General features: G+C 39.1%; 1 protein-coding gene across 1 annotated transcript; it reads left to right on the top strand.

The window, feature by feature from the left end:
• The first annotated feature begins 4,638 nt into the window (after positions 1 to 4,638).
• LOC133832160 (uncharacterized mitochondrial protein AtMg00810-like) lies at positions 4,639 to 5,067 on the top strand. The gene has a single exon (XM_062262539.1). It carries the CDS (start codon positions 4,639 to 4,641, stop codon positions 5,065 to 5,067), a length of 429 nt encoding a protein of 142 aa, XP_062118523.1.
• Positions 5,068 to 12,508: the final 7,441 nt, after the last annotated feature.

The following is a 12,508-nucleotide window of genomic DNA, read 5'->3' as shown; positions in this document are numbered from 1 at the left end:
GTGTAGCGGTCTTGGCTATCCAGGGCGTTACAACTTGGTATCAGAGCATCTTAGGTTTAAGGGTTCCTGAAGACCGGTTGGACATGTACATTCGCTGATAGAGACAAGCTCGATTCAGGGTTTGGTAATGTGTATATGTGCTTATATGCTCGTATGTTTGAAATGAGTTATGAATGTTGTTATTTTTTGGATTAATAGGGAGCATGAGATACTGATAGGGCCTGGCCCTTTATTTCTGCATGAAAATATTAAGGCATGCTTATTAGCATCGCTGTGCATGTAGATGGATATTTGAATGATTAACTGTATATTGTGTATGGATGGATGTTTATATTTTAGCTATTGAGTGGTAATGTTGGGGCATGCTTATTAGCAATGCAAGTGCATGTGGATAAATGTTGATTGTTTGTGATTGGTTATGTTCCTTTGGTGGATTTTGGAGAAGCTTTTACCCTGTCATCATGGTCTGATTGCCGAGTCATTGATTGCAGATTGACTTGGAAAGTTATGCGTCAAGAAAATCTACATGACTAGCCAGCACTAGGTCTGGGACCGGGGGTGATGACCAGGGCCAGATTCCTCTGCTAGTCCTTGAGAACTGGCAGCAACTCATGGCAGATATGCAAGCACGGCTGCAAAGCCAGGATGAGCAGATCCGTATTCTGCGACAGCAGGCTCCATCAGGGAGCGCTACCCCTATCGTACCACTTGCAGTGGTACCAGTTGTACAGCCAGGAGAGATTGGGAACAGGTGGGAGCCGTTATATGAGCGGTTCAGGAAGCAGCAACCCCCAATCTTTGAGGGTGGACCATACCCATTGAAGGCCGAGCAATGGTTGACTATGATTACTACTATTTTGGATTTTATGAGGATAGAGGGGCATGGCATAGTGTCCTATGCCACATACATGTTGAGGGAGGATGCCCACATCTGGTGGGAAGTGGCTTCACAGACCAGGGATGTCACTGCTTGAGTTAGGAAGGATTTAGAGACTTATTCAGCCAGAAATATTATAATGTTGCCATCAGGGCAGCAAAAGTTAATGAGTTTGTGGGTTTGGTGTCGGGCAATATGGCCGTTACTGAGTATGCCCTGAAGTTTGACAGACTTGCGAAGTTTGCACCAGATCTTATGCCTACTAATGTAGCTAGGCAGGACAGATTTATCAGAGGGCTTAATGCTATGATAACCCGAGATGTGAGGATTACGACAGTTCCTAGGGGGACAACTTATGCCCAGACAATGGAGAAGGTTCTTACCGCTGAGGAAGCGGAGAATAAGAACTGGAGGGAAAGTGCAGTAAGGTGGGAGGGCGGTAGAGTGGTGCCTCCTTATTCTGGGTCAGGTAGGGGCGGAGGCCCCAGTGATTTCAAGAGAAAGACTCCTGACACTTCGACCGCTACGGGTCCTGATAGGAGGGGTCGGGGTTGTCAGGGTGGCCTTCAGGGCGGCAGTGAACCATGGAGAAGTTATTTGGAGTGCCCGAGGTGTAGAAGATGCCATCAGGGCGAATGTCAGGACAAGGTTTGCTATGTGTTTGGAATGGTGGGGCATCTCAAGAAGGACTGCCCAACGGTGAAGAAAGGGGAAGCAGGAAAGGTGGATAGCTTGACTCCAGCTCGAGTATTCACCTTGACACAGGCAGAGGCCGAGGCTAGTCCCTCGATAGTGACAGGTCAGCTTTCTAGCGCTGGCTCCTCTTTTACTGTATTGATTGATTCTGGTGCTACACATTCCTTTGTTTCTAGTAAAGTGATTGATAGACTGTGTAGACCTAGTGAGTATCAGACTACAGGGTTTGGGACTTTATTGCCTACTGGGGAACTGGTAGTTTCTAAGAGGTGGATTAGGGCACTGCCAGTGATGGTTGATAGTAAGGAGCTTTCGGTAGATCAGATTGAGTTAGACAAGGAGGACTTTGATATGATCTTAGGAATGGATTGGTTGGTCAGGTATGGGGCTACTATTGACTGTAGGAAGAAGATGGTGACTTTTGAGCCTGAGGGCGAGGATCCTTTTGTCTTCGTGGGTGCGGTGTGTGGACCTTGCATACCCATGCTTTCAGCACTAAGAGCCAAAGACTTGTGACAGGGTGGATGTATAGGTTTCTTGGCTAATGTGGTGGATACCACCAGGGTTTTGCCAGTGGGGCCGGGAAAGACCAGGGTGGTTTGTGAGTTTTTAGACGTATTCCCTGAGGAGTTACCAGGGTTTCCGCCGCGCAGGGAGATCCAATTTGTTATTGAGTTAGCACCGGGGACAGAACCAGTATCAAGAGCACCATATAGGATGGCACCAGCAGAGTTGAAGGAATTGAAGCCTATCAAGTGTCCTTGAGTCTTTTCGTATATATATCGATCTTCCTATCCAATGCTTTGAGTACTCAAACCACGATCTTTAGGAGTGTTTTGTACACCTAAAGATGTGTGTGGGCACATGGATAACATGAGTTTGTAATTTAAGAATCACAAGTATATCTCAACATATGAGAACTTGGATTATGGTTTGAGAAAATTTAGAATAAAAGAAGAAGAAGATAATCTTAGTCTGGAAAATTCTGAAACTTTTCTGAATTCTCACTAACTTGTGTTTCTACATTTTCTTCTTGTTATTCTAAAACATATATATAGAGATTATGTATTACCTTATTATTCCTAATAGTAATAGTAATATAATAATAATATCATAATGATGATAGGAATTTGATTTAGGTAAATATCTAACTTACCAAATTTGAAAATATCTATTTTCAAATTATTGATTAAATAAATAAATAAATAAAATAAAAATAACACAAATACATTATCTGTATACTGCTACACGCATGGCACAGTCCCTGGACTGTGTCATGCGTGAATAGCAGTATTCACTTTTCAGGAATATTGCATTTTTTCATTTATTTATTTAATTAAAATCAATCATTCCACAAAAATATGGTATTATTTTTTTTAAGGAAAATATTACAACCATATTTCAAAATTTAAATTTTAAATTCAAAATTCAAAATCCAAATTGATGATCATCATTATCATCATCTTTTTAAAATTCAATAATTCAAAAACTATTTTCACACAATTCCTACCAAATAATTCAAGCAATTAAAATAAAACCTAACACTTAAAAATTAAAAAAAAAAAAAAGCACAAAATTAATAATATAAAAAAAATCGGTGCACTACAATTAGTTTATTAATCAAAGCTCTTTGATTAAATAATCATATTTATCAATCTCATGATTACTCCACTATAAATATGAGATTGAACTCTTGATAATTATAGACATATATTTACATAGTAATTTATTAAAGAATAAAATGTCCATTGATATAATCATTACATACAACGTTAATCCTCTATTAATGGTTCATAATTAAAAGAGAATAAAATTACCATTTTACCCTTTTAACTATATCTTATTCCTAGAGTACCATTGACTTTACTTGTGAAGGTTGTGTCACAACAAGTTTGCGACGTGAGCACTCATAACATTTTCAGTTCCAAAAGTCAACCCAATAGGGAAACATTATTCAATCTATAAGAAGGTATAGATTCCATATCTGTTAAGCTATGTCCCCAGCCATATATATCATTGAGTCCCCAAAACAATTGTTCTTAGCCTGATCATTATGACAAACCTTAACACATGAATCATATGATCAGATGACATATATAGGAGTTCATAGTAACCTCAAGATTAAGATCATCGTGTATATGATCATCGTTTGACGTGTTTCATTAATACTATAAAACAATGTTTAATCAAGTATTAACAAATCACATTTGGTCCAGTTCTATATATCACTATATATAAAGTACCTTTACTAAAATGTCCTACTACACTAGTGATCCAGATCTAGATCACTTGTATTCATAATACTAGCGAACCATACTAGCAGTAATTAATATAAATATTCCATAACTTTATTTTACCGCGAACTGTTTTAAGTTTATTAACTTAATCTCGATCCTCTCATACCAAAATGAGATTAAGATCACATAGATAAAATTTGGAATTTTATGATATTTACTTAATATTATCAACATAATATCAGACATAGTCTATATATATAATAATTCAATTCAATTCGATTATTTATTTTATTTAAAACTTTTATCAACTATAATTGCTTTAAGGGCACTATTCCCAACATTCTTGAAACCCTAGGCATTAGACGATGTTTCGCCACTTGGGTGGCGACGTATCGCCGCCTCTCTAACTTTGGACACTTCCAAATGTCCTAAAATTGCCTAAATGCTACCACACAAAATTACATTTTATAAAAGCCTACAATTGAAGTTCAAATTTCACATCTTCATTATGTGAATTTTACTAAGTGTTTATACCTTGCTTGTATTTTAACACTTATCATTTGTATTTAACCAATCATAACACATAAAACTTACATCTTAGTGTATGTTGATGATATAATCATCACTGGGAGTTCCTCACATGACATTGCCTCTCTTATCTCCTCCTTGAAGTCATCTTTTGCTCTCAAGGACCTCAGTCCACTTAAGTATTTTCTGGGAATTCAAGTTGAGCACACCTCTGATGGAATTATTTTGTCCCAGAAAAAGTACACAACTAATTTATTATGCAGAGCAAAACTCCAATATGCTAATGGCTTGCCTACTTCGATGATTGGAGGAGAAAAGCTATATTCAGACGGCAGTGATCTAATTCAGAATCCTCAACTCTATCGAAGTCTAGTAGGTGCCTTACAATATGTCACTATCACATGGCCTGAGCTATCCTATGCAGTGAACAAAGCCTACCAATTTATGCAAACACCCTTGGAATCACATTGGAAAGCTGCAAAGAGATTGATCAGATATCTCAAGGGAACCATTGACTTTGGTTTACTTCTCAGGAAGACTAAGGACATGGAGTTGACTAGCTACTGTGATGCTGATTGGACATCAGATCTAAATGATAGAAGATCCACCTCTGATTTATGTATCTATCTTGGATGCAATATTGTCTCTTGGTACTCGAAGAAGCAGCATATGGTTTCCAGATCTAGTACAGAGTCTGGGTACAAGAGTCTAGCTCATCTTACTGCATAAATCACTTGGCTGCAACCCCTCCTCTCTGAAGTTCAAGTAGCTCAATCTCGACCTCCCATTGTGTGGTATGACAATCTCAGTATGGTTCATATGTCAGCTAATCCAGTGTTGCACCACAGAACTAAACATATCGAGATTGACCTATATTTTGTCAAGGAAAGAGTTCTCAGCAAACAACTAATTGTGCGCCATATGACTTCTTGTGATCAAGTTGCGGATGCTTTGACAAAGGCTTTAGGTAGCTCTCGTTTCATGTTGTTGAGAAGCAAACTTAGAATAGAAAAATTTTCTACCCTAAGTTTGAGGGGGGATGTTAGAGAGTAGTTATAAGTTAGTTAGCTATGCTGTTATTACAACTATTAGACTGTTAGAGTTAGTTATTTATCTAGCTGTCTTTACAAAAATACTTTACGTATATATATTTTGTACCATTCTTTATTGATCAATGAGAATCATTTTCATCTCAATCTATTTTCCTAACACTTGGGAGCTAATGAAGTTCTATGAAGCTAGCCTAGAGCTCTTTGGAGTGTAAACTCCTCCCAGTGTGTTATGATCCGTTTCCATGCATGGATGTCTTCAAGTTAGGCCATGTCCCGAGGAACTCCATTGTGGTCCTCCCGTCCTCTTAGTCAGTTAGTCCTCTAGACTTGGAGTGAATGTCAAGTGTCAATTACAACAGCTTTGTACCACAAGTAGTCGTCTGATAGCTTTTGGTGCCTCGATTAGTGGTGTCAAGCCTGTACACTCAAAAATTGGCAGTCCCAATGCACCGCCTGACATGGGAAACGTGCAACTATGTTTTGATAGTGTCTGGGCGTGTCTCCCATAAAGTATTGGGCTGGAACCTACGAATTGGGCCCCGTGCGATATGCATGGGCCCACCACCTTAATTAGTGCACCCAGAGGTGTTAATTAGCATTAAAATCCCAAATGATTGGGAATCTTTGTAATAAATCTCCATTAAGGGAATTAATTGTCCCACGCCACTATAAATAAGGCTAGGGCTTCCATTGCAAATGACTTTTGACTTTTGGACTTTTGAACCCACCTTTTGTACTCAGAACAATATATATGCTGCATGAGAAACCTCCATTGAAGCTTGTCCTCTCAAGATTCAAGTACACTAATACTAAAGCCTCGTGGACTAGGGTTTTTTTATAACCCAAACCATGTAAATCTCGTGTCTCTTTCCTACATTTCTTTAAGTTCTTGTTTAATTAATTGATAGCGAAAAAGGCAGCCAACATTTTGGTGCTTTCATTAAGGGCTTGAAGAAAGCTTCAAAGATTCAGTCATGGTGACCACCAGAAAAAACGCGCTAGACGACGTTCCTCCTCCCACTGGGGTGGAGGGAGGGGAACTCAGTCGACCACCTCCACCAAAATATTCGGAGGTGGCTCAGGAGGATTACAAGGAAAATGCCAAGTACGATGGGTTTTATGAGGAGGATTATCCTCAGCCCATGGACAAGAAGGAACCGCTAGAAGTGGTGGCTTTCAGAGGCTAAGTTGCCACCAAGGAGCAGAAAATCGATGCTCAAGAGGGGAATATCGTCGCCCTACAGGAGATGGTTAACACCATGAGGGCTACTCGGGCAGCCCAAGGGCTACAAATGGACTCTCATGGCAAGATACTGCTTAGGCAGCCAGCTAGCATGACATCTGCGCACCCAGCTGAAGTGCCACCTGTTGAACCAGTGGGTGTGCCTCTCGAGCATCTCACTGACATGGCGCCAGATCCACTAGCTGGTGTGCCAACTGCGCACCCAGCTGGAGCTGGAGTCCCGCCTTCACTACAAGTGGTAAGGGCAAAGTTGATGAAAAACCCGCGCGGGGTGGAAGAGAACTCATTGGGATTATGAGTCCATTCTAGCTCTGAGACGGGCTAATGATAACCAAGGGCGTGGGGCCCAAGGACACCGCCAGGCCACTAGCGTCAAAGGAGCCTAGGGCATTCCGCCCAGGCACGCTGCGGTAGATCACGTTAGGCTTGGAGGAGGTGTCCTGCCAACACCTCGCCAACCTCCAAGAAACCCTGACCAAGGGGCCAACATGAGAAATGTTTCCGCCAACCAAGGACAAAGAATTAATGTCTCAGTTAATAACAGGTACGTTGACTTCAAGGACTTGCATAGACTTCTTTGACCTTAACAAGGCCTGCCCAAAGGATTGTTTCCCTATGCCTAAGATTGATCAGATGGTCGACGCCACCTCCGGGTATGAGCTCTTGTCCTTTATGGACACGTATACAGGGTACAACCAGACTTCCATGCATGTTGCTGACCAAGAACGCACTAGTTCCCAAACAGACAAAGGTGTCTACTGCTATAAAGTGATGTCCTTTGGTCTCAAGAATGCTAGTGCCACGTATTAAAGGTTAGTGAACTGGATGTTCAAAAACCAGCTTGGTATGAACATAGAGGTTTACATGGATGCCATGCTGGTGAAGTCCAGGACAGCCTCTGACCACGTGAAAGATATGGCAGAAGTATTCTCGGTCCTCCACAAGTTTGGGATGAAGTTGAATCCCCAGAAGTGCACTTTTGGAGTTGCCTTCGGGAAGTTCCTAGGCTTCATAGTCAACGCTCTAGGAATAGAGGTAAGCCCAAAGAAGTTTAGAGCTCTGGTCTCCCATGTCCGTGATAGGTCTATGGAGTACACCTCTATGTTTTCCAACCATCGTTCTGAGCTTGATGTTCTCCGCCAGGAGGTACTGGACCTTAGGCGCGTTCTTCGCTCTTGGGATGCAAACATTGCTTTGAAAGATGAAGAGATCAACACTCTCCGCAGTACCGTGGAGCTCAAATAGCAGGAGGTGACTGAGTTGACTCTCAGGGTAATTCAGATGGAGGGGAAACTTGTTGATCAGCTCAAATAGTCTGAAGCTGAGAAAGAGAAGCTGATTGCTAAAATGGCCCACTTGTGAAAGGATGCTTTTGTCAAGAAGGAGCAAGAGGTCAAGGCTGCCCAGGACAAGGCCCAAGAGGATTATTCAGAGACTGCCTTTTCTTGCTTCTACTGGATCTAGAAGTCCAACAAAAATCTGAACTTGGATTTCCTTCCCAAGAAGACGCGAGCGAAGGAGCTTAAGAAGTGTTTGGTTCGTGAGGCTGCTGAAGCTTAGGGGGGTCTTTCAGATGATACTCCTTACCCTAGCTAGTCTTATTTTGGTCTTTTATTCTGTCTTTCCTTTTGTGCCATTGGTGGGGCACCTTGTACTTGATAGTTTTTACATATGACATTTTATACCTTTATGCTTTTTTGTTATGAGTACTCAACGTATTGATTGAAATTTTTTATTTCCAATGCTTACTAAGTATATCAACTCACAACACTCATTGGTTCAGGTATCAGTATACTCTAAACACATGTATTTCACGCACCATACTAACCTTACTCCTTTATGTTTTTCATGCTAACACCATGGTAATGTGAGTAGTAGTACGATACTTCACCAAGTACCACGAACAAAAATGGTCAGATCGACCACCCCATGGTTGATAGGCCAACCACCCTATATGGTTGATGGTCTGGTCGACCACCCTATAAAGGACCTGGCTAGGAGTCTCCTTACCAAAGCCTTTTTTGTTTTTATTTTTTGCACTTTTGGAACATATGTTGAACAAATGTCCTCGAAAAACTTGAGCTTGCTTAGTACTTAGGGTCACATCCTCATTGCTTGTGTATACCTCGATCGGTATGTACTATATGCCCCCTAAGTGATCATGGGTTTAAAAGCCTTGGTCACTTGCTACTTGACCATGCCTTGCTTCGAGCGTTTAGACACATAGTACTATCATTTTCACCCAATGATGCAAGAAGAAAATGCTTGTCCCTCATTGTTCGTCGGGTGATGGTTTAATACTCAGGAGTAATGATACCTATACACAGATGCATATTGTGTAGCAAGTGTCGATCACGATCTACGTAATCTCTCATGCACTCGTTATAATGATTGTAGAAAAAAGTGTCTGAGTTGGACCAATCAGGTCTTAATGGGCTAATCAAGCCTGTAACGAGTCTTAGATCAAATTATTGATCAGTCCCTCAAGGACCAAATTCAATTATTATCCGATGATGATGACTGGTCTTCAAACCAGTCTCTTTTTTGATCGTATGGGTCGATAGGTTCCTCAAGAACTAGGATCAAACTTGTTCAAATAATGGCGACTGGTCCTTTGACCAATCTCTTTTGTTGATCATATGGGTCGATAGGTTCCTCAAGAACTAGGATCGAACTTGATCAAATAATGGTGACTGATCATTTGATCAGTCTCTTTTGTTGATCGTATAGGCCAATAGGTTCCTCAAGAACCATGATCGAACATGCTCAAATAACTTGGCGACAAGGTCTAAGACCAATCTCTCTTTTTGGATCGTATGGGCCGATAGGTTCCTCAAAAACCATGATCGAACATGATCAAATAACTTGGGGACATGGTCTAGGACCATTCTCTCTTTTTGGATTGTATGGGTCGATAAGTTCCTCAAGAACCAAAATCGAAATAATTTGATGACAAGGTCCTAGGACATGTCTCTCTTTTGGATTGTATGGGTCGATAGGTCCCTCAAGGACCATAATCAAACATGATTCGATGGGGTTGACAGGTCTAAAGTGACCAGTCCCTCATTGAAAGAAATTTAAAGAAGTAAGCGCAACTTAAGAAATTAAATTCATTCATTCATTGTAAGCACAATGGTTGTTACATAGATAATTTGAAAATAGTACATTTGCAAATTAAAATTTGTGTCACCACTGAACAACTTCACTGATAGTACCAGCGGAGGTGTTCGCCATTCCAGTAGTTTTTGATTAGTTCTCCATTCAGTTGAGCTATCTTGTGTGTCCCTGGTGGGATCACCTCCTCCACAAGGTATGGCCCTTCCCAATTAGTGTTAGAGAATATATTTTATTGCTCAATGGAAATATGGAAAAAACCAAAATACAACTCTATGCAAAGAATACAATAGACAAGGTAATTGATTAGATAAATATTACAACTCAATTGCTCAAAATACAAGTAAATAGAAATAAGAGAAGGAAGAGAATTATAAGAACTAAAACCCTAAAACAAAAGATACTAATGAATATGTAAATAGAAATAGAGGAAGAGGATTACAAACTCAATATACTAATAATACAAGAAGAACAACAGAATGAAAAGATCAATGGAAAACACAAACTCTCACACAACCAAAGTGTAGAGTAGTGGGGATCACCAACTTGAACAAGGTTCAAAACCTTTGTCCAAAAGCTTATTTCCCCCTATTCTCTAAGTACTAAGGGATCTCTCTAGAAAATAGCTCTCTGGAATTATCAAGCCTCTATGGTGCATTTTCCAGCCAAGTGCTTTGTGGATGGAAAATGGTGTGTCTTACAAGTGAGCATTAGGCTCCTATTTATAGAGTTTGAGATACCCCTTTGAATTTCAAATCCCACCAACCCCCATGGCTGTTACCAATGTTTAATTGGATGTTTATGGAATTAAAATGGAGATTTGGGAGTTATTTGGGATGTTAGAATCGTTCAATTTGGAAAAAACTGAAAAATCACATAGGCTGTCAGCCTCACTGGCCGCGACCAGGATCATCAGTGGCCGCGGCCACTGGCTTCTGTCCCCAAGCCGCGGTCAAGGAATTATAGTGGCTGCAGCCACAACCTCTTTTCAGCACAAAAATGTGATTTTTCCAAAAAGTTCCAAAACGTCCCAAATCCTTTCCCACATGATTTTGTAACCTCCAAACACCTATTGGGAGTTAAAAACATGTCTCCAACAGTCATATATCATCATGACTTTGTGAAATCCAATCTAAAATGTGTAACATATAATATACACATTATTGGGTAATATTTGGGAGTTACAAATTTGTAACTGATTTCGTAACTCCAAAATATGTCACATTTGGGCACACACATGTGTCTAATTTTTGTGACTCTCAATAATATGTTACAAGGTGTGACAAATCACATTTTGTCACATTATTTAATCTAACATTATATTATATGAAATAATATAACATTCCCCCACTAGATTAAATAATCATTTTTTGTAACACTTACTTAATCAATCAAACATTATATTAAAATATAATATTCCCCCACTTGATTAAATAATCACTCTCTATAGAAACCTTTGCATTGGTGCATAAAGTAAAATGTCTTTCGACTTAAATTTTACCTTAGTGTAATTATCACAAAGTTTGTTGAAATTTTGGTTGCCGAAGCATTGAACGACTATCCCTTGATAACAAACTAGTGATAACACACACACCTTTGCTATGTTCACTTGAGACCTCAATGTCTCACTTTTGCACTGTTAATGGCCATGTGCACATTCCATTCATAGACTTTTCTTGAGAATGACTCCCAATTCTCATGAGGGGCGGCACCACCCCTAGGTTTATATAGGTAGAATTCTTACTATATTTTGTTACCCTAAAATACTTGTCTTTTCAAGACTGAGTTCTATTAAAAAACCTTTCGGTTTTAACCTTCATTTTGGTAACACACTAGTACTCATATCTCAGATGGGACAAAATTTGAGTACTACTACTATTCACTTGATTGACTTGTTATTACCTATTGAACATAATACTAGTTTGGTTACTACATTAAGATAGGTTACCATCAATTGTGAATCTCTTTAAGGAGTCTAAGTCCCACCCCTTGAGATGTACAAATGATTCCATTTGAATAATTTCTTTTCTCATGTATGCATACTTTAAACACTCTCTTTATTTTATTCAAACTTTTTTGCTAGCCATAGTTTGTTAAAATAGTTACCTCGTTAAAATAGTGATTTTGACCATAGTCAACACCCCCACTATTTTATAGTTTAATATCCAAGATAAAAATTTGAATATTAATTCTAGAAATCTCTTTGTTTCTAAAATTCTCCTTTATGTTTTAAATTTATTCCTTCTTGAATGAAAATATTACAAACAATGAATTTAGACACCAAACATGTCTAGATTTGTTCATTCTATACACATATAGCCAATGTGATTTAGAATGTGGAATTCCAAATCATCTATTTGATAGGATGACCAAATTAATCAATTGATTAACAACAAAATAAATTGATTAACTTTGGAGCATCACCCCCACATTTCTCACATAGTGATAATAAAATATCACTTTAAAATAGAGATCTCTTCATTTCTATTAAGTCCTTTATCTTCCAAGATAAATATAGACCTATGATTCTCAAAGTTCATCATGAGTCCTCTATGCCACATGATAAACTCTCAAGATAAAACCTCAATGTATATCTTGATTTATTTACTTGCTAAAGCAAGACACACTACTTTCAAAGAAACTTTTACTCTTTCTTTTATATATTTCACAAAATAAAATGTTAACACAAATGTAATGTGAGAATTTCTCAAACAAATAATAGCAAATTTTCAATTTTAGCTGTCTAAATAATCTCAAAATC

This window comes from Humulus lupulus, chromosome 4 (assembly GCF_963169125.1).
Source record: "Humulus lupulus chromosome 4, drHumLupu1.1, whole genome shotgun sequence".
Taxonomy (NCBI): domain Eukaryota; kingdom Viridiplantae; phylum Streptophyta; class Magnoliopsida; order Rosales; family Cannabaceae; genus Humulus; species Humulus lupulus.
Note: the sequence above shows the minus strand (reverse complement) of the source record. Positions and strands in the feature narration are given on the sequence as shown.

Bases quoted from the DNA above. Each gene is read 5' to 3' on its own strand.
- LOC133832160 (XM_062262539.1), top strand. From the start codon at position 4,639: ATGATTGGAGGAGAAAAGCTATATTCAGACGGCAGTGATCTAATTCAG.